The sequence below is a fragment of the Cryptomeria japonica genome, chromosome 3, assembly GCF_030272615.1.
Source record: "Cryptomeria japonica chromosome 3, Sugi_1.0, whole genome shotgun sequence".
In the NCBI taxonomy this organism is placed as follows: Eukaryota; Viridiplantae; Streptophyta; class Pinopsida; order Cupressales; family Cupressaceae; genus Cryptomeria; species Cryptomeria japonica.
Genome location: NC_081407.1, coordinates 888,239,795 through 888,262,992, shown reverse-complemented (window position 1 = coordinate 888,262,992; position 23,198 = coordinate 888,239,795). Strand labels below are relative to the sequence as shown.

At 35.7% G+C, this 23,198-nt stretch overlaps 1 protein-coding gene across 3 annotated transcripts in view; it reads left to right on the top strand.

Moving 5' to 3' along the window:
• The window catches only part of LOC131055811 (uncharacterized), a 99,036-nt gene that overhangs the window by 11,874 nt on the left and 63,964 nt on the right, over positions 1–23,198 (top strand). For 2 of the 3 annotated variants that reach the window (XR_009108506.2, XM_057990155.2), the window contains exons 3-4: positions 7,777–7,959; positions 8,087–8,212. Coding sequence is in view for 2 of the 3 variants with exons in the window: in XM_057990155.2 (XP_057846138.2) it covers positions 7,777–7,959; positions 8,087–8,212 (309 nt within the window). In the remaining variant the exon portion in view is untranslated. The remainder of the gene's footprint in view (positions 1–7,776; positions 7,960–8,086; positions 8,213–23,198) is intronic. The other variant, XM_057990156.2, reaches the window with a different exon arrangement.

Here is a 23,198-nt window from a genome sequence, read left to right as displayed (position 1 = left end):
CCAATCAGCACTCGACATCTTTCATTATAAGCAAATTCAGCAGGGTTTGAGCAGGTCGTACCTGTACAAGCAGGGCCGTACCACCCATTCTTGCCTGGAGATCATAAAAGTTAATATAGCTACTAAAATAATTGTTGGGTGTTAGTTTGAATAAATACATGGTTCCTTCAGCAGTATTGGAGCAATTGTGGATTGCATGAACCATTTATTGGGGAAAGACTATCGATTTCAAGGAGGGATCTTACAAGTAAATTCCAGAAGTATGTTAGATTTGCATTTAAGTTTCAGATTTGCTTAGATAATTCATTACTAGTGTAATAAAGCCAATTGGAGTCATTATTGCTTTGAGGGGACTTCTACAACAACTATTCTTTCATTCTAGCTCAATAAGGAGGTTCAACCAGATAAGCTTGGACCCTTGGTAGGCCAGCCTTGGCTTCTATGTTAAAAGCATTCTTTCATTTGCAAATGCAATTAGTTGATGATTAATTCAGAGTTCTGAAACTCTGTTTCAGTTTGTCATTCTTTCTTGTATTGCAATTATTCCACATTCTTTATTGTCAAAAATTCAAGCAAAAACACCTTAAAAGCATAAAACCTCAAAAAACCACATAAAAATAAAAAATTTCAACCTCTGGCCAAAAAAATCAGATTCAGAAAAACATATCAGATTGTGCAAAATTTCCGTTGGGATATTTCACTAACGCACAAGAAGAATAATATGATTTCACTCTGATGAATTAAAACATGCTTTTGAAGTATTCAAATGGTGACATAACAAATGACATGGCAGAAAAACTGACTTGGCAAGAAGTCTGATGTAGCAGCTTACATGTTGACAAGTAGGCACACAACTAGCTGAAGCTGACACACGCGGCTCAAGCAAACAAGTAACCAGCTGAAGCAGGCAACCAAGTATCTGAAGCAACCAACCAAGCACCTCAAGTAGAAGACAAGGAGTTCAAGCAGCTCAAGCACATCAAGCAGCTCAACAAAAATCTGATGAATAATCAGTAGCTTAAATTTTTTTTTTCCTTCCAATTCTCTTTCCAGGACTCAACCTTTGACATCAATGAAAAATTCTGCAACACCCCTTGAAGGAGACTCATGAAGGCTGATCAAAGACTGAAGATGAAGAGATCATTGGATGTAGCAAAGGATATGCATGGCTGCTTGAAGATGACACAATTTATTAGATTCATTTAAAATTCTTTGCTGAAATACTTGCCTGCTTGATTCAAAAGGGGAGCTCTTATCCCTCAGTCATGTTGGTTCTCAACGCATGCGCTGAGTTCCTTAAACTCAAGGAAGGTGCTTGATGTAGAAGATTCAAGGACTGTAGAAGATTCAAGGAACTATGCAAATTGTCAATGAAAGTGTTGAATTATTTGGATCCACTTAAAGATAGCTTCTTCATAGGTGCACAAATGTCTAACAAATAAGCACCAAAGGCCATGAGTACACGATAAGCAGAGTTTTTAGAAACTCCTCTTGATGATGTTTACCAAGCATACAAGCTTCACATACTCCACTAGAAGGGCATATAAGATGACTTTCTATGCCATTCTTATATAATCCAATTAGTGATATTACAGAGTGTTAATATGCTTTACATTAGCAATTAAGCAGACAGAAGGATGAGAAGCACAAAGAGCAAGATGGAAAGAACCATAACCTTTGTGGGAAGAGAGGAACTAATTCTCCTTGTTTCTAAGTGTGTCCTTTGAGATTCCAAATGTGAGAATGACAATCTATGTGCTGATGTCCAAATCTCACACGATAATTACATTTTCCTTGAAAAATTGAGATGTACCTTATGGTTCTTTCTCGTTGAGAAGTACTTTGACCTTGATGTTTTTCCTCTTCCATTCCTATAGGTGATTCGGTCCTTGGATTTCAGATCTCCAATGAACTTATTCGTAATATTGGGTAGAATGCATGTGGGAGCATGTAGATAAGTTGCCTTCAACCAACTTTGACTAGAAAATTTTAAGAATGAGTTTGGTCTCAAATAAAAAAACTCAAATAGCATATCCCAAATAAATTTTCTTGAGCTTTCAAAAAATAAAAGAAAAAGATAAATTCCAAAAATTGTAGAGTGTAGAGAGAATTTATGAAAAACCCTGAAAGAGCAATAACTTGATTAAAAATAATCACAAAAAGCTGAAATTTGGATTGTATCTCCCTTATGCAGTCCCAACTTCCTTGAAAGATCACCAAAAAAGTCACACAACAGTTTTTGAGAATTGTACAATTCTTGAAAATTAAGGTTTCCCTGGAAAACCACATCCAATAGACATATCAAAGAAGACCAACCAAACACATTTAAATGAGGCTAAACTAAATAAGGTACTGTACTTAAATTCTCAGTTATCCAGTATGCTCTTAAGGCCTCCCACACCCGTACTGGGTATGGGTTCACCCGGGGGTATGCCCAGGGTATGTAAATGGGTGTACCCAGGCATATCTAAAGGTGCTGAGTGCCAAAAAGTAACAAAAAAAGATATATTTTTAACTTTTTTTTTGCATCCAAAACCTCTAAAAGGCCCAGCATCATTTCACCCAATACAAAGATTATTTTGCTCTCTTGACTCTCTCCTTTCTCATTTTGGCATTTTGATGGGCAGCTGATATATATTATATGACATGACATAATACTGAAATTCTGAACTATCAATTGGCATTTAATCAGAGTGGCCGGAAACTCCTTTGTCCCTCCTTGGGCATGCGTATCCCCGTATCCAAAATGGATATGTATTTGATACAGCCCAGATACACGTTGAATATTGTACCCACGCGTCCCCCAAAAACCTTGATTTCCAACTATGCTAGATACTGTGATTTGATTTTTTTAAAATTTGATGTAAATCTTCCTAAATTTAATTTTAAAAACTTCATTCATGCATTTTAAAAAAAAAAATTGGTATAAACAGAACCTCCACCAAATGAGAAAGACAAATGAAATGTTTTTCTATTTCAGTGACCCATTTTTTGGGTTATCTTCCAATGCAACTCTACTATTTTTGCATATTGTAATATGTTAAATCAACTTATCATTATTTATGTAGCAGTTATGTGTCTACATTGCTTTTGAAGTAATGAAAATCTCCTCGAATAACATAGAAAATTGTGTTAAATATATGTGTAAGTGTTTTTTCTGAATGACGTATCCAACTGTATCCATATTGGGGGTCTTAAAAAATGGCTGTATCCGTATCTGATACCATATCTGTATTTGTATCCGTATCCGTGTCCATGCAACTTTGCATTTAATATTTATCTTTATCACTACTTGACATTTGGCATTGATCATTGATGAATTATCATACTATCAAATGTATTTAGTTTTACATTTCTGTATATTTCTTTGAATTTTTGTTTTTGTGTGTGTATATATATATACCATACACAAACGTACTGTACCCAAAAGGGGAAAAATATTGCCGTGCTGGCATACCCATACCCGTTCCCATACTGGCAACTTAGCTTAAATTCCATCAGGAGGTTCTTTGGCAAGATTATAAACTTCAACAACACTAGAAATAATTTTGTTGGCTATGTTACATCACCATTGAATGTGATTGGCTACATTAAAGGTTGATTGTTATTGATTGGCTTGCACATCAACTTACCTTTCTCTGATTTCTTGGTTTTCCGAAATAAGAAAATATCTAATCTGTCTAATTTAGGATAACCTAAGTACCTTAGTAAGGTAGTAAGTACATTGTGGGTACATAATCATACCACCGAATGCTTTTTATGAGTGAGTCTAAACGAATTAGAGCAATATCACAAGTTTTTTGTCCCTACCCTCAAGACAGCTAGTTAGGGAGCCCTCAATGGATTTATAAACTAAAGAAACAATACAAATTATGAATCTTTTGAGATACCCAAGAATTTAAGTCATAGGTGTAATAACCTCCGTAGAGCATTAGCTTAAAATCATATAAAATTTTGCAATCACTCAAATTCTAACTCATTCTGAGCACCAAATTCCCGACGTGGGCAAGGCGAGGGCATGCGGAGATTAGAACAAGGACAATGGAATTACATGAAATATATTAGCTGCTAGTCATCCAATTTACAAGGAAAGCAAATCATATAATTGATCAAGCCAAACTGAATGATAGCGAATGTAATTCCAATCAAGCCAATTTGTCTGAATGTAAGTGGAATTACATCAATGCCTAAATGGCAGACTAATTCACTCTATTCTGATACACACCTTGCAAGGTGAAAAATGTATTGGAAGTAAAGAAAGGATCCATCAGAGTTACTGACTAAGATTTATTACAATGAAAGGTGGGATCTGATGGTAAGCCATTCAGAATCTTCAGTAAGAAAGAACAATTATTTATGGTAAATTACCCAGCATTACAATCTTGGAAGTGAAACTATTATTTAACTTCAGTTCCAATCACAAGTAATTTCCAAACAATTATTCAACTTTAAAAATAAAGGCGTTTTGTCAAACAGTAGGTATGAAGCTGAAAGCACATAAATTATTCGAATAAGAAGATTGCCTTTGAGTGATGTAATACGGTGATGAAGTCAACACCCCATTGCTTTTCTGCCTGATAACCACTGAAATCTGCCCAATATGCTGATGAAGACTGAGACTAATCTACTCTGAAATGCATCTTTGATAAATACCTATTAAATAATACTGAAAATTGCATTTAATTCCTGTGATATACAATTCCTTAAATATTAGATTTTTAAAACAACAGTCTGCCTGAATAACCAGCGGCCACTCTGGAACAGAATTAACAACTTATATAGGCAAAGCATTGGATCATATATGGCCACTAGATCATTATCCTCCTTTATGGCGTCCCTTCTTCAATGGAAATTAGCAACAAGGCTTTGTTTGAAGGCAGTGAATCAACAAAGGGTGCTGCAAATAAATAAATATCATTCTTAAAATGAGTCGCCTCGTATACCTTGTTATGGCCCACTTTAAGGAAAACAACATGTATCTGTAAATTTTATAACTCAGCACCAAATGATTAATTTATAGTTCTATGGGTTTTTTAATTCTTGTCGTTAACTGGTCATTAAAATAGACTACTGCAATCGTATTTCCAGAAACAGTTGGAAGTAAATTTAATTAAACTCCCAATAACTTTGTTATATCTTAAGCGCTAGAGAGGAAAGGCTCAGTTGGAAGTATAGCAGGACTTATGCTGAACAGACAAAGAGACCTGAACGTTGGAAAATGTTTCCCTTCATGCCTGTGAATTATCAATTAAAATGTATCATAACAAATAATGTTGCGATTAGGATATTGGATGTACCCACTATTATTATATGGGAATACCGGACATATGCATTATGGCAGCAAAAGTTCATCGCACTTGGTATTGCAAAGAGAAATATTAAATTTAAAATAAAGCCTTGGGCCGTAGCAAGCAGCCTCAACCAAAAAAAAATTTTTTTACCAGCATCAAATATGGAATTTTAGAATACTGTCTAGCACAAATTAATTGTAGTGGATGTGCAAACTGCAATACATTCAAACAAACAACAGAAAATGGAAACCTCAAACCAGCTGAATTCTGGAAACGAGAATAGCATACAAAAATATTTTGTATTTTCTGAAAATATTAATCACATCCCACAAACTGAAAACCACATGAAACCCCAAAATCTTCACACCCAAACTGAAGCACTGAAATTAAAACATCTGTTGAAGCATGTATGTTCATTCTTGTAAACTGTGCCAAAAAGTATGTAAAGGCTTTTCAGAAACATTTCTCATTTGTATGACTTATATTTGAATAATATGTTTTTGGCAAATATTTTAAAAGTTGTAAAAACATAATTAAGTGTTTTTTTAATCATTTTTATGTACCATGGGTCTAGCAACACTTTTAAATAATTAAATATAAATTATTTTTAAAAATTTTATCAGACAACTTAAATATTTAATTATTTATTTAATTTTCTCTTTTTAATCATATTTTATTATAAAGATTTTTTTGACAATTTAATTCTATTATTTAATAATTAATTAACTCCTTTGAAAAAGGAGACATCACAACAAGAGTTCACCAAATTTAATTCATGAAGTCTAAAATTTTATTAACTTTAAAAAACCCTTAAATTTTTTGTTTGAGTTCTCCTTCAAATTTGTACAAATAAGGGCAAAGGGTTTTTTGTTAAGCTTTTTTAGGATTTTTTCCAGGAAAACAAAACGCAGAACACATTTCCTTCATTGTTATTTTGAGGATCTTGAGTCCTTGCCACACAAGTCTTGTAGTGAAGGACGAGAATTGAAACTACTACTGTGGAACCTAGCTCGGGAGGTAGAAACCTTAAATCATGATTTTTTCGTTTTTCTTTTAGAAAGCGTTGTAGAAACCCTATTGCCGTAGGCTGGAAGAAGCACTTTGTGGGTTGAGGCAGTGATGGCATTTTATTTCACTTAGTAATTTTCCTGTATGGTATCCAACATTATGCTGAATTTGCCACTGTCCTACTGAGGAAGGTCTGCCTTGTGTAGTGTTGGGGGGATTTAGGATATTGGTAGGTTAGATAGTTCGGAAGTGACATTTTTTCTCTTTGTTAAGCCTTTGACTTGCCTTTTGTTTTTAATTTTAATTTTAGTTTTTATTTTGGATTTTGTTTTCTATAAAATTTAATATATAAAAAATGTATCTGCTGTTTTTACTTTTTTTTTTTTATATTAAAATTTTAATTTTTTAAAATATTTAATTTAGATTTTCAATTATTAATATATATAGATTATAAAATTTATGTATTTTAATATTTACAATATTTAAATTAAAAAAGTTATTTTTTTTTATATTGTAATATATTATATTGTCTTAGAATTTAATATAATACTGTTTTATTAGTCAAATTTAATAGCAATTTTATTGGCAAATTTTATCTTTGTTGAACTTATCCGAATTTTGCCTTCGCATAACACGAACAAGAAAGAAAATGAACGTTGTGACAGGAAAGAATTATTTTTTTCACTAGCAAAACAATAAACCATCCAATTAGCAATTTAGGCATGGTTTTTAAACCTTTCTTTGTGGTTACCACTGCAACGGTCCTTTAATTTGAAAGTTTCAACCTGTCGTATACGTGGATTGAGATCCTCTTGCTCATAATGCTTTAAGAAGAATAACTGAAGGAACTTTAGAGTAAAATACTAACTCGAGAATTGATATATAAAGTTATACTGAATGATAGTTTATATGAAATTGATATGCAAATGATATTCTTATATAAATCAAACCATGTGTTATCAAATTGTTTCCGATCCTATAACTTGTCTCTTAGAGTAGAACAATCACGTACGTGCCATTGCATCCAAAGCTGTCACGTTTATTATGTGTGAATAACTCAACTATAGTATGATGCTTGTCTGCTTTGAAGCCGGAAGATTAATGATACAGAAACATCATTGTGCCGGAACCTATTGCAGCTTATAATATTCTTTATGAACTTGGTGAAACCGAAATTTTTATTAGTTTTGTCTATGTTTATGAGATTTGTTCTATGAAAAATGGCTGTCTTAGTACTATGTTGATGTGGGGTTTCTGTATTTCAGGTAACGTGGTATACCATTCTTCAGTTGAAGCTTCCAGGCTAAACATTACAAAGCTTTGAGTTGTACAATGTAGGATGAAACCTATAAATTTGTGTTATAGCCTGTAGTCTGGTTCATATGCTAAGCATCGCTTTGGTGTGAAAATCTTGCATCGATACAATAAGTTACTTAGAAGACGCACAACTAAAATTTTTGAAGGGCATGTGATACAGGAAGAAAAACCATTTAATGAAGTTGAATCATCCAAATTACAAGAAGTATTGGGCCTTTCATCAGAGGAGTTGCAGTCCCTAATTGATGCTTGCACTTTTGCATTTGAGCAGGCAGCAATCAATTCTCTTTCTGTCACAAAACTTGTTGATAGTCTCAACCTTTCTGGGTTGTCATCTTCTTCGGTGATTGATGAATTTTCCATCTGTTTCTATTGAAGGATAATGTCCAAATCAATTTCTTTTCTCTCTTTTATTTATAATCATTATTCTAGAATAACAGAGTGTGAATACTAAGCTTTTTAAACTCCAGATTGCAGTCTTTCAAGATGTATGGATGAGAAGTGGACATGCATTAGTGATTGCATTCCATGAGAAACCATTTGGTGCCCCTGGCAACAGTCAGCTTGTTGATGTTCAGTGGCGGGTTCATATGCAGGTAGGGTTTATATGACACATCTTTCAGCTGCTAAATATCTTTATGGTTTTGGAAAATTTCAGGCCTATAACAGAGTTATGAAATGGGCCAATCTAATGCATAGATATTTTCTTTTTTGACAAGTTGAAAGGAGTAAACACAGAGAAATGGGGCGAGTGTTTTAGGATTTTACCTACAGGAGTAACATGCTGGGTGAAAGCTCAATAAAATGAGATTTTTGACTGAATGAAATTTGGATTTGTTTGTTGGGTTAGTCTTGCATGTTGAATGCTAATTCATCTTTGTTTACAGTCTGATGAATGCTACTGTTTTCTGCTGGAAATTTAGAGCATTAAGAAGGATATGATTCATTTTTGTTCAAGACTTCAAGTAGATCGCGATTCATGAGGGTTTCTTTATTTTGTTCTTCATATTCAGTCTCTGAGTCTTCCAAGGTATTTGTTTCTCGGTACTGATTCATTTTATGAAATTGCCTTTACCTCTAATTGTGTAAAGATTTAACTTTTTTCTGCATTGATCTTTTTTTTACATTTTTCTTCTTTAAGAGAAATTACCTCGACTCACTATGTTATTTGATTTTTTTTACTTGACCATTGGACAATTTGGAGTTGTATCCTGTATACATACACCACAACATATAAAGAATGTATGTATGTATGTATGTGCTGTGTGTGTCTCTATATATGTGTGTGTGCTATATGTGTATGTGTGTATATAGCACATATAATGCACACATTCACGCACACACATATATGTTAAATGTGTATGTGTATATAGTACATATAGTGCACACACTCGCTCACAGTATGTGTATGTTTATATATATGTACTATATGTTTATGTGTGTATATAGAACATATATTGCATGCACTCACGCACACCCACATTATGTTAAATGTGGAATTGGTCATCCACAAAACACACCAAAATATGGCTCTGCAAAAAAGAAACAATTGGTCAACAAACCCCTTCAATCTGATAAAAATTGCAAATTGAAAAACAAGGATGGGCAAGTGAGAAAAGAAAGTGCAACTAAAAGATGCATAAAATTGAAGTTGAAATCTCGCAAGTACTCATGGATAATTCGAGTCTTTGCTCTTTATGCTATGAAAATATTGAATGAAATGAAGGGTGAAGGGTTGATTTAGGATGTTAGAATAAAATCCCATGCAACCTTCACGGTAGATGACTACTTCATAAGAATTGATGAAAAAAGGTATATATATAAGTGGAGAGGGTTATCCTTATGTGTGCCATCAAAGATGAAAAACTCTTAATCAACAATAAATCTTTTGGCTCAAAATTTAAAAAAAACCGGGACTCGGCAAAAAATCGACAAATTTATTGAACATTTGAAAATATATAATTTGCTAAAATATTCTTAAAAACACACACATATACACTAAATTTATAGAACAAAATAACATATTACTGGTTTCCATCATATATAAATCATAGTTTGAGTCAAATACATACCATATGGCATATGCCAAAAAACAAGTTCAAGTTCTAAATAAGTTTGAGTCAAATGTTGCCGCTGAGTGGGTGCTGATGTAGATGGTGGTGGTGCTGCAATATCCTATCTTCAATGATTCATTAGGAAGGGTACCATTCAAGTTTATAAAATAAAATAAATTTAAATTATTTGATTTATTGAAAATTGAAAATTTAATTTAAAGAATAATTTCAATAATATAAAGATAATTATGTGATGATAATAAGATAACAAAAAATATATCGATAATATTTCTCTTAAATCAAATAAATCTAACCTATATAAACATCAATCATGATTATATAAAGATAGTTGAGGAACTTGGATAAGATAATCAAATTTGAGATTCCTATTAGGAATGAGTTGAAGCTCAGAAATCGCTTAGCAGATAAATTTGAACACATTTAAGTGGTCAAGGAATCTTTGGCTTGTTTAGACAATCGTATTTGAGTTTTGTAACGTGCTACATCACTGACAACACAGACTCTATTTTCCATGAGTAGATATCTTCATAAATAGATTTCTTTGTCGATCGAATACCAGAGTAAAACTAAAACATCAGACCATGGAGACATACGATCGCGTCGGCGTGACAGAAATTGCGGCGTATTTTTTTCTCCTTCGCGACTACACCTTCCGACATCAAAACAACATAAACTATTGTGAGACCTTTTTAGGGTTTTGTTGACGTGTATTTTGTACACAATCATACACAGAATAAAATACCCAAAGGTACCTTATCCTCTCTTGAATAAAGTCTCTGATTGCTGAAGATGTCGCAAAAAAGGATCAATCAGGGTGACTCCAATGTTCTTTTATGTAGGGTCTCTACGTGTGGATAAGCACCAGTGGTCGTTGTGATTGCTGTGTCATCAAGGGGACTTACGTATCCGAATTGTAGGACCAAGATTTTCTTAATACTAATGAATTCCCAAAAAAAAGATCAAAAGAGTAGGGTTTGCAAGAGGTAAATTCTAATCTAATCCTAAGAATGACTCAATGCGGGCAGGACTTAGTAAGATTCTACCAACTTCAGTATCGCCATGGAATTACAACTTTACTGAAACTGATGCGATCTTCTAAGGTGAATAATGATTTTTCAAATCATCAAGAATCATAAGTACTACCATGAAGGTACATATCAATGACTCAATAATGAATGAAGGTTTATGCAATCCAAATATTTCCAGTCGACCACACAAGGCGTCCTTACAATCAGTAAGAAGCTAGTGGTTTGGAGTACGAATCTCACCAAAGATCAAGCCCAACACTTAGTCCTTCAAACTTAAATACTACTTTGACTGAGAATGATTTAAGAAAGTAAACAACCATGAAGATAACCACAAGAATTGCAATAAAACACCATAACTTCAATATTTTATTGATCTCAAAGCCATCATGAACAACAATTGTTTGAAAATCCTTCTTCAAAGCTCAATCTTGCTACAAAATAACTTGCTTCTCAAAACTCTAACTATTTCTTATTGCCCTCTCTTAATTCTATATCTATCTATCTCTATCTATATATCTCTCTCTCTATATATCAAAATGAAAATGAATGAGGGTATAAATAGCATCCCCAATTACAATGAACGGTCCAGATCAGAAGAAGATCAATGGCCAAGATTATGACACCTAAACCCTAATTAGGGTTTATTACAAATAGCCCCCTTTTTATTGAACAATATTAAATGCATAGCCAAATATTAAATTTGGCACAAAAACCTAGGAGACATAGACCAATGAAAATTAAGGCGCCACATCATCTATAACAATCTTTCTTCTAGAATCTTATTCCCTTTCCAATGCTCTTTCTTAGCATATGCAATGAATCTAGACACGATTCCTTTGATCTCAGCAATTGGAATCTCGGGAAGATTCCTCATTCGTTCTTCCAAGTGGATGACCTGATCAAAAGCCTTGAGAAAAGCAGCGTCCCATCCAGGTTCAAGTTCCTTGATTTTCTCAATCAAGAGCATGGTAGCAAACATCTGATCTCGTTGCTCATTTGTGATAACATTCTCATCTTTGCAAAAGATGACCTTGACTCTATCTTCTAATTCTTGCAAATCCACATCTGTCTCAACTGCAATCCTCCTGCCAAGAATAGTACATAATACTTCAAACACTCTGTCCTGGATCGGATGGATAATCTCTTCAACTTGATTGCATTTGTTACTGATGTCCTCAAAAAGGACTTCCTTCATCTGGAGTAAAGTTGACCATTGAAGTAAACTATGAGGTCCTCCATCCATTATCTTTTCTTGAGCTAGGACTTTCCTTGATGTTTGTCTGATTACTTGCAGGACAGGAATGATAACATCCTTAGTATGAGCAAAAGCAGCTACAGTTACCACTAGGTTGTGGATGATCTCAAGAACCTGAATAGACTGATGAATAGTCTTCATCATTCTTGTTGCAAATTCAATAGCAACTGTATGGGATTTGTCAATCCAAGAACTCATAAGCTGGACCAAACTCTTGACTCTCTCTGCCTCACCAATTGATTCAAAGGGAAGTGTCTGCGCAGGAGATACTGCTGGATCCTGACGCCTCAAAGGCTGATTGAGATGGCTAAAGTAGCCTCTCCAAGCACTGACCTCTCGCTCAAGCTTTCTATTCTTCTCCATTTCTTCTCTAAGCTTGTCCTTAAGTGCCTCAAATGAATCAGTGGCATCATCCAATGTCTGCTCAGCTGTGAGTGGACCAAGCTCAAAGGTCTCTACATCATATTCTTCTGCAAGGATTTCACCTTCATACTTGTCCACTGCTGGTGTAGCTATCTGTAATTTCCTAGATCCTGTCTCATCTCTGATCATCTTGGACATCTTAGTAGCTTTCCTCTTTTCTGTCACTTCCTGAGAATTTCCAACAAGGCTCTCTAAATCAATCACATTATCTTCGTCCTCGATCACAATCACCCTTGTTAATCTCTCTTTTAACCAATCTGGAATGGCAGATCTTGTTTCTTTAACTTGTATCTCCTTAGGCAATGTTTCTTCTTCTCTGAGAGGAGATGTCGCTTCGTCATCATTCTTGTCTTCATGTAACTCATTGACTTGACTTGACGAACGTTGAGGTGCCTGTCCTTCTTCCTGTTTATCGTTCTGTACCATTGATTCCATAGATTCCTCCATTTCAAGTGTCCTCTTCTCTTGTCGAGAAGATGTGTCGGATGAACGATCTCGATTGGCCTCTTGCTTCTTCTTGGAGGATTCTCTTTTTTCAGGTCTCTCTTTCCTCTTCGATCCTCTAGGATGAGGATTGCCTTCACTTACGCTTCGAAGATTGCCTTCGCTTGTGTTTCTGGGATTAGGATTACCTTCACTCACACTTGCTCCTCCTTCGCCTGGCCTTTCCTCCAGAGTAAAAGTCATAGATATGCCCTGCTCTCTCAACTTTTGATGTTGCACATCAATCCATCTGCGAGTACAAGACAAAACTAGAGCCATCAAGGTATCTAGATCCAAGATTTCAGGTTCATTCCAATCTAGCCTCACTGCTTTGCTTTCTCGGTCATAAGATGATTGGAGATGTCTGCCACTGTCCTGAGCTTGGTCGGCCACTCTATAAATTTTGCATTTCCTGATGAAGTCTAAAGGCAATCTGGAATGCATCTTTCTTTTCACTTCAAGATCATCTGAGATATTCATCACAAAATCCTCTATCTGAGGTTCATGTCTGTATTTCCTTCCGACTGTCTCTTCTATATACCCATAAGGATCGAAACTCTCCCTCATGGCAAAAAATGAAAATGAATATAAAGCTAACTCCTTTTCTGCATCATCCATGGCTAGAGCATTAGGACATACCTCAACTGAATTTCCTAGTATGATAGGAACAGGAACTCCATTTCCATGTTTGTGTCTGAATGCCTTCGCATAAGCTGCCAACTGTCTAGTTACCTCAAGTAACACAATTCTGTCTGTCGGATATCTCGGCAACATATAGGGAGGTGAAGGACATCCATGAACTCTAATATATGTAAACTTCTGAAATTGGATGAACCAAGCACCGCTTTACAAGCTCTTGTGCATCTTGAGATAGCCGGTTGTGAATCCCGCCTTGCAATGTCCTAGTGATGTTCATTGTGAAGGTATCGTTGACTAACTTGTAGTCACTTCCTGGAGGATGATGCAAATGAACATAGGAATCACAAACTTTGACTTCCCCGGGCCCTCTTCCGATCACTCCTCTGTGAGGTAGTCCTGCATATTCAAAACTCCTGATCAAGGCGTATATGATGTATGAACTCATGTGGAAGGACTTGGTAGCCTTCAGTCTTCTTAACTGCACGTCCAAGCAATGGCTAATCATTCTAGCCCAATGAATTGTTCCTTTTCCTTGAACTATCACTTGGATGAAGTAGAACATCCACTTCTCAAAATAGAAGGCTTGAGGAGCTCCTGTGACTCGGTTGAGTAATGTTATCAAATCTCTGTACTCCTCCTGGAAGTCGATCCTATGTGGAGTGTTCGGAATCTTGCTCAGGCGAGGACGACTCTTGAGTAACCAATTCTTGTTGATGATGCTCAAGCAAGTGTCTGGATCATCTTCGTACATGGACCTGGCTCCTTCTAAGCTTTTATAGATCATATCTTTATGTTCAGGCAGGTGAAGAGCTTCACTGATAGCCTCCTCTGAAAGATAAGCCAAAGTGTTTCCTTCCTTGGACACGATCGATCTGGACTGTGGATCATAATGGCGAGCACACTCGATCATCAACTCATGGCACTGGATTGCTGGAGGGAAGCCGGCCGCCTTGATAATGCCACTTTCAATTATTCTTCTTGCGACAGGTGATGGCTTGCCAATGTAAGGGACCTCTCGAAACTTCTTCACACTGAAGTTTCCCAAGTTGGTATCTCCAATGTTGCTCCATTTAGACACGATCTTGGTCTCCAATTCTTCGTTCTTCTGATCTTCCTTCATGAGGGCTGGACGACTGGTAGATGCTCCTGCCTTTGGGGTCACCATCGTGACACCTACACAACATTTCATAATGAGTAATAGATTTTGCAATATAGAAATATAGACTAGATTAAAGATAGAATTTAGGAAACTTCATGATAAGTCTTTGAGTTATCATTTCCTAAATATAACGATGCAATTTTGGAATTCAAGATTCAAAATTCAAAATTGAGGCTAGGACGAATAAAATTCAAAATTTAAACAAAGGAACTTCGCCATACCTCACTTTTGAGAGCTAACTCTAACAAAAGGATGCAAAATTAGGAAATTCGCCTAGGCAAAATGAAGATTGAAGTCTTCAACGTGAGCTTCCTAAATGCGTCTCCTTTATTAACTTCACCACCTTGAGGGCAAATTCGCTCCACCATAAACAAAGTTCGCACTCCTCTTGATGAGATCTCGCACTTCCTTATTCGCCTCTCCAAATCGCATATGAACAATGATTGAATGATGGTTAAAACATGCTCACATACCTTCATTATATAGGCGCTCACCTCTTTGCAATCCCTATAGGCCGACTTGGAAATAAGGCAAATAATAACAAAATTTAAATAAAGAGAGGAGGCCGACTTTTGTAAAAACATTTAAAATAAAACCCAAGCGCTCTCTCTTTATTTAATTTAATAATTAATTAATTTTAACGCCTTTGTATTTAATAATTTCAATTTTTAAAAAAGGCTAAATTAATCATTAAATGCCTCATGCGCTATTTTTAAATGCTAAATCAATTAAATATTTCAAGTTTTATCGATTTTTAGCATTTAATGCATTTTGAAAATATTGGCGCCTAATCATGGGAGGATTTTGGAATATTAACAATATCGCTCTGGTCCCTGGGAGAGGGATAGGAGCGAACTTTGTGCTTGAGCTCAAAATTGTTGACTTTCGACGTTAACCCCTTGTTCATCATCTTCCTAAAGACATTTTCGATCTTGCATGTCCTTGCCTTGACGTGGTCTAGGAAGGAAATGATTGTTTCAATGAATATCCCCCTAGTCCTCCAGTGAAGGACAGGAGCGAACTTTTGTTCCTTGTGCTAATCCTTGATCATGTCAACTTTCAATTGCTTTCAAAATGTAAAATAGCGTCTCTTACTCCTTCTTGAACGTTTGAAATGGAAGTGACACCTCAAAATTGGACACACTTGCATATTTCGCTCTAGTCCCTTGGAGAGGGACAAGAGCGCCTTAGTCATTTCTCATCACTTTTCGTGGTCTTTGTAACCTTGCTTTCCTTCGAAGCACCTCCAACATCTTCGCCACCTTGTGCCTTGGCTTGGATCCGACCAAACTTGGAAGGGATGACTTGATAATCTATATTTCGCCTTGGTCCCTGGCAGAGGGACAGGAGCGATCTGGCAATTATAGGCTCAATCTTTCTTTGCCAACGTTTAAAACTATCTTCAATGGATTCATTATGCTCCCCTTCACTCATCTCCAACATGAAACTTGTTCAAACTTTGTGGGAAATTTGCTTCATGAGGAAATCGCTCTGGTCCCTTGGAGAGGGACAGGAGCGCCTAGGACAAAATAGGTTTCACTTGTGCTTTGCATTCTTCAAAATTATCTTCAATAGAGTGGTTACGCCCTCTTTCATTTGCCTCGAACTTAAAATTCACTTCACCTTCGCCAAAAACTTGTCTTTTAAGAAAATCGCTCTGGTCCCTGGGAGAGGGACAAGAGTGCTTTGGACAATTTCATCAAGTTTTTGGGCTATTTACCACTTCGTTCTTCTTTGAGGCATTCCAAACATCTTTACCATCATGCCCTTAGGCCTGGACTTAACCAAATTCGGAAGGAAATGCTAGATAAGGTATATTTCGCCCTGGTCCCTGACAGAGGGACAGGAGCGATTTTGCATTTATTAGCTCACTTGTGTTTCACCAACTTTCGAAATCATCTTTGACGGATTGGTTGGGTCGCCTTTCCTTCATCTCTGGCTTGAAATTCGCTTTCCCTTGGTCCAAAACTTGTCCTTTGAGAAAATCGCTCTGGTCCCTTGGAGAGGGACAGGAGCTATCTTTAAAATTCGCCTTGGTCCCTGACAGAGGGACAGGAGCGATTTGACCAATTTGGATAGATTTTCTCCATGGTGGCCCATTCAAGTTATATTCAATGGATAAAGCATACTTTCCTTGTTCTTCTCAAATCGCGAAATCGTTTAAATCTTGCAAGGATAAGGCGGTCTTGGATTTCAAGCTCTGGTCCTTCAGTGAGGGACAGGAGCGATTTTGTCATTTTGGCACATTCCTTGTTTGCAAATTACTTCAAATTATATTCAATGGACAAAAGATGCCCTCCTTGATCTCTTCCAATCCAAAAATCGTCTTGATCCTGCAAAGACAGTGCAATTCTGAGAAACAAGCTCCGGTCCTTCAGTGAGGGACAGGAGCGTTTTTTGTCCTTAAGGCCAAATGTTCAACTTTTCATTGCAAATGACTAAGTCTGGATGCACCATTAGGTTGATTTCATCTCTTATTGCGTCCTTGATGCCTTAATTTGATCAACTAAGACCAAAAATGATCTAAGTAAGCCATTTCGCCCTGGTCCCTGGGAGAGGGACAGGAGCGATTTGGCCTTATACCTTGAAAAACTGACCAATTTCGAGTCCCAAAATCTTCAAAACTTCCAATTTACGCTCGACTGCATCTCCTGGCGACCCTGCACAAGACAAATGAACCAAGTCAATAACCAAGATGCATAAAATACAAATTTCGCCCTAGTCCTTGACTGAAGGACAGGAGCGATTTTATCCCTATAGGCCAAAATATCAAGAATTTAGGCTTCCAGTTACTTCACAAGGCAAAATTAGGCTATCTCCAAGGCCAGGGGTCAATTATCAAACTTTCCAAAATTTGGTCAAAATTCACCCGGACAAAATTGCACAATTCCATCACTAACACTTAGGCAAAATTTGAACTTGCTTTCAAAATTCCGACTGGACCTAGACAGACACACCTGACATCCTGACAGACTCGTCTTATTTCAAAATTGCAATCCATGCGAGAATGCTCAATAAACTTTTCAAAATTGACTGGACTTCGGCTTGAAATATCAAAAAAGGAAACCCTAAGGCTTAGCCCTAATCCAGACGACTCACTCACTTATTCAAAACCCTAAAAGCAGAGAGAGAAACAGGCAAAACGAGCAAAAAAGAGGGGGTCCCCATTTAAATGGGGCGATGTGTGAAATGGTCACAACAGGTTTTTAAAATAACGAAATGACTTTTCGAAATGCAATTTTCTAGCATTTACTCGCGATTTTTCCGTAAAAATCTTTCCCGATTTTTTCAAAGATTAAATCGTTTTGGATTTTTAGCTCCCGATAAATCACGATTTATTGGTGATCTTTTCATCCTTGATTGTGCCATTGTAATCTCGTTCCACCAATGAATGTGCAATGTGACAGATTTCTAATAATAACAATTTGCTTTCAACAAGGTTTAGCATGCAATCCAATTTACGCAAGCATCTGAATTCATCAGTAAAATCTATTTCATCCTCATTAGTACAACATACAATTCATAATTGTATTTATGACACATCAAGATGGAGTTATATTTGAGAATGAATGAGCCAACTAGTCAAAGAAAGAAACCAATCAAGAAAGAGAAGATCGATTGATAAGGTTTTGAGTTTCTTTGGGACTTGTCTATTAAAGATCTTTTGACAAATTATCTGTCTCAAATATTGCGTTAGGCAATTTGGTTGTTAGCAAACAAATTGATTGATTTATGAGCAATTTTTTGAGTTTATTGGCTAAGCATTGTATTGTACCCAAATAGAACGAGAAGCTGAATCACAAGTTTACAATGGTATGAGGAATGAGAGAAGCATCATATCTAAACAATAATGGTTTTTTGGCTTATTTCAAAAGACAAATTAATACTATTGATCTCAAATATAGGAAAAATAAGATGTTTTTTGAATGTCAACTCTATTGGTTGAATAGAGTGAGGATAGACAACTAAAAAATTATCTTTAGAGAAAACATGAATGGCAAAAAGAAAATTAAAGCCATAACCAAAGAAGAGTACTATTGAGTTGGTAAATTCACCATTGCCTAATAATTGGTATGTCTTTTCTTGTCAATGGAGTTGTAGACTTTGTTGACCATGTTGGATTGGAAGGTGCTATGTAGTGTCCCCTATCAGTCTAGGTCGGGAAATAGGGACAATTACTTCAATTCTTCACACTTTTACTATCTAATCTTTGTAATTGAATTATGGACAAAATCACTTGCTATTTCTGTTAGGTACGTTAATCTATATGCTAAAAGTGAATTTGTATGATATGCAATAGTCCCTGCTAAGTTCGATATAGCAATATGGTTATGTGACTGAACTATATACAAATTGCTTTATCTGATTTGACAGTCTGAAATATGCAATGACCCGTAAAACAATAACTCCTATAGTGATCCAACTGCTTACAAACAGTGGTGTTGTATCTAATGTAGAATTATGTGCTTGCAATCAGTAAGAGACAGATATGCAGATGTTCAAATAGCAGATCCAAATATATGGATAAGCGTTAATAAGTTTCCAAATTCCCTGATTGTCTGCCCTTTATATTACAGAAAACTATAAACGTTGCATTCATATACTCATGTCGCATTTCCATCCATAACCTACTAAATTCAGACTGATAATATTAGATCAAGGTCTGCTCTTATTTGTCTACTTTCCTGATCAATTCCTTAATTCCCTTTTATATATATCTTCAATAAATGACTTCTATTTCTTATTTATATCTTTATCAGAAAAGGGGTCACAATCCTTCATCCAAACCGTTGCCCTTTAATACCTTGTAGTTTATTTTAATTTAATCCTTTTTATTTCCAATTGATAGTATGGAACTAGCGTCAACTTTCCTTAATTATTATCTCTATAGGATTATATGATACGATGCCGCTTTAAATGATTTCCTTATTAGTTAACTTGGGAGTATCATCATTGTCTAATGCTGGGGGAACAATCTCTGACGCAAGCAGTCTTTCTGACACCAGTAGTCTTTTTCTTCCCCACATGAATTGCGATTCCTATCTCCTTTACTATATTCTCATTATCTTAGGGATACCACTTTTCAAATAGGCACAACCGATAAAAAATATATCTCTCCCTTAATCGCAACCTTTAGAGAATAATTAATCACAAACGAATTGTAGCTATATTTAGAGGAGACACTAAATCGTGACTCTCTTAGTATTAATCGATTAGTTATCAATCATTGTTTGCCTCCTTGACCAAGTCAAATCTGACTGGTTTTGATTACATTGCTGACTTAATCTAAGGTGGCGATACTTGTATTTCATAAGTCTTTATCAATTTCTGATTTCATTTATATGATTTAAAGAATATTATTAAATATTAATTAAATAATAATATTTAATAAATAAACAAATATTTAATAATTTCAATTAATCTTTCGTTAATAATTATCATATTAATAAGTGTTTCATTATGCTATAATATATAATGATCAAGGAGGGGGCATGACATGCTACAAAGGAGTTGCCTTGTTTAGAGGAAATTCTTTATCTTGAGATAGAGCTTGACAACTTTCTCATAGCACCACTTTTGGAAATATAAGGTGTAATGAGGCACTACTTATTAGTAGTGTGAGGAGCCAAAAATTGTTGGGCAACAAGAATGCCAAAGCAGAATGGCTAAGTAGAGAGGTTCTAAATATGAGTAGAGTGTTGCACATATATTGCTCAAACCAAGGGAAGATCTAGAGGTGAAGGAATACCTGAAAGTGTTAGACAACATTAGGATATATGAGACAAACTTTTGAAAGGAAGGAGACCACATTGGGGCATTGCTTGGACTTTGGAGATGAACATAGGTGTGGCTAACTTGTTGGGATTTAATTTAAAGAGGCAAGAGTTTTCAATGTTTATTGCTGGTGGATTAGACAATTCTACCAGTCATTGTAGAACATGATTCATGATTTGGGCTGCTATTCCACATGTTGATGAACAATTTTGCTTGTAATCATTTTTAACCATGTTGGGAAGGGTGGCAATCGAGTAGCATACAAATGCATTGATTGAGCAGAGGAACACATGGGAAAGCTTCAAAGTGTTTAGGAAAGAATTTAAATTGGTTAGAAATGAAATGAAAAAGTCACTAAAAAATTCAACACCCAACAAGGTTTAGAATTAGTGAAGGGGGTGAAAAAATAATGTCTTGGTGAGTAATTGATAACCCTTTTACAAAGGAAGAAGAGATTTGTCTCACATTCATCTTGCCAGAATGAATAAATTTAGGCGATGAGCTATGAAAGTGAAAACAAAATGCCAATGTAGTTGTGGTGATAGAGTGAAAATTCCATTCTAAAGGGCAATAATGAACTTGCATCTATAGGGGGTATTGAAAAGGATATGCTAAAAATTATGAGAAGGTTGATGGAAGACATGAAGAATGACGAAGAATATAGGTGCACACATGGCTAAATTGAAGGCCACACAAGATCTACCTCCCCAAAGATGTTCTCCAAGATCTTTCAAGTAGGCAGTCTTTTTGTTAAAGATTGATTATACAACCTGAAGTATAAGAGTATTCAGGTCTTCTTTACATTAAGTGAAATGTCCATCCCACTTGCCAAAATGACCAATCCCAAAAATAGTTAGAACAATAGAGGGGCAATCATTGATATATACAAAAGCTAGAGAAATAATAATACCCAACATGACAAGTAGTTGTAGGTAGCCAAATCTAGAACAACATTGAAGGTTGAGTTATCATGTAGTGCAACAATTGCAACAAATAGCAATCAAATCGTAGTCCCACATGTAAAAAAAAAGGCATCACAAAGAAGTTTGTGATACCTTAGAATGCTGGCCATACATAATCAAATTTGATTACAAGTATGCAAACAAAAGTTGCAAGTGAAACATAGTAACTAGGTTCAAAGTCCCTATTGAGATATTATAGCCTACCATGGAGACATTAACTTGCAAGAAAAGCCTTATTAGACTTCCCTTCCCCCGATTTCCAACCCGCTTCACCATTTACACCATTGTAGTTGCATCACTTGATGCCCTAAAATGACTCAAGACACAATGTGGCTACGTAGTTGTCTCAATGACCAACCCTTATTACATCTTACAAACATGTATTTATAATATTTCTTTTAATAGCATTTTTTTTGCTGGGTGAGAAAGTAGGAGTGTGCAAGTCAAAGCATTATATGTGTCAAAGCGGCAATTTGCATGATGATATTTCTGAAATCAGCTATTTGATGACTTGTAGTAGTTAGAAGATTCATTTTGTACCCAAAGTAGTAGCCACAATATTGTTTGGTAGGCTTGCAAGTAGGATTTTTATTCATGGTGTTTGCCTACCCATACCTACTTTCATCATTACCACATGACTTTGCACTTGAATTTATCCTTTTGGAAAGTTTAAATTCATTTTGGAAAGATCTCAATGGGTGTATTGCTCCATCACATTCAATTCAAGCCTTTTGGTGATATTCTAGGTTGTGCAAGGGGGTAGTTGAAGCCCATTGTTTAAGTGGCTAGTGGAATTATCGGTTAGGAACTAACATGTTCATGAGGACAAAAAGTCTACAAGCACATAACTACAGGTAAATGGAGCTTGAGAAGCATGTTGCAAACTATAAGGAGTTGGATGTTCATGAGCAATTGCATGACGAAATTGCAGAGATCTTGGGAATTGTAGCTTGGAAGGAAGGAAAAGTCCCCAATAGAGGAAGTAGCATAATCACAAAGGTGTAGGGAACTCTCAAAAGTCCATAAGGAATGAGAGAATAGCAATGATGAACATTGGCAATGTGGGGAAGGGAAGTGTTGATGTGCTTTTTAGACATCTCTAACACAAAATAAAATACCAAAAGTATTCTATCCTCTCTTGATCAAAATCTCCTCAGATGCTAAATGACGTATGGATAGCCCAATGGTTTGATGTGTTGGCTGGTAATCCAAGGGGACTTACATTGAATACTTGAATGTTGAATGTTTGGATGTTGTTGGAACGTGAAAATTAACTTGATTATTAAAGGGCAAAAGGATAGGGTTCAAGAAGACTATGCTACTCCTAAGATCAAAGATAACAATGAATGTTAATCGGATAGACAGACTCCATATCAAGTCTTGCTTCGCCATGATAACAACAACTACACAAGATTGATGCGATCTTCTAAGGATGAGAAAGGTTTTCATATCATGAATACTCATGCAAATACCCATACATGACACAACTTGAATAAGCATCCATAATTGAACTAAACACAAGTGTAAGGTTCAGGCTAACTTTGCACTATAGCATACAATCAGCAAGCTACAAAAAGCATGAACCAAGGAGTTCATTAAAATATCTTCATAAGCAAACATTATAATCAATGAGCTTCAATTAAACTATGAGAAGTAGACAAGAAACCATGCCACAAGTGGAAATAACATTACATTCACCATAACTTCAATAAAATTAAGTATTACTCCAACAAGGCTTAGCAACAACTTCAAGTTTTCCTCCTCTACTCTAACTATCAGCTAA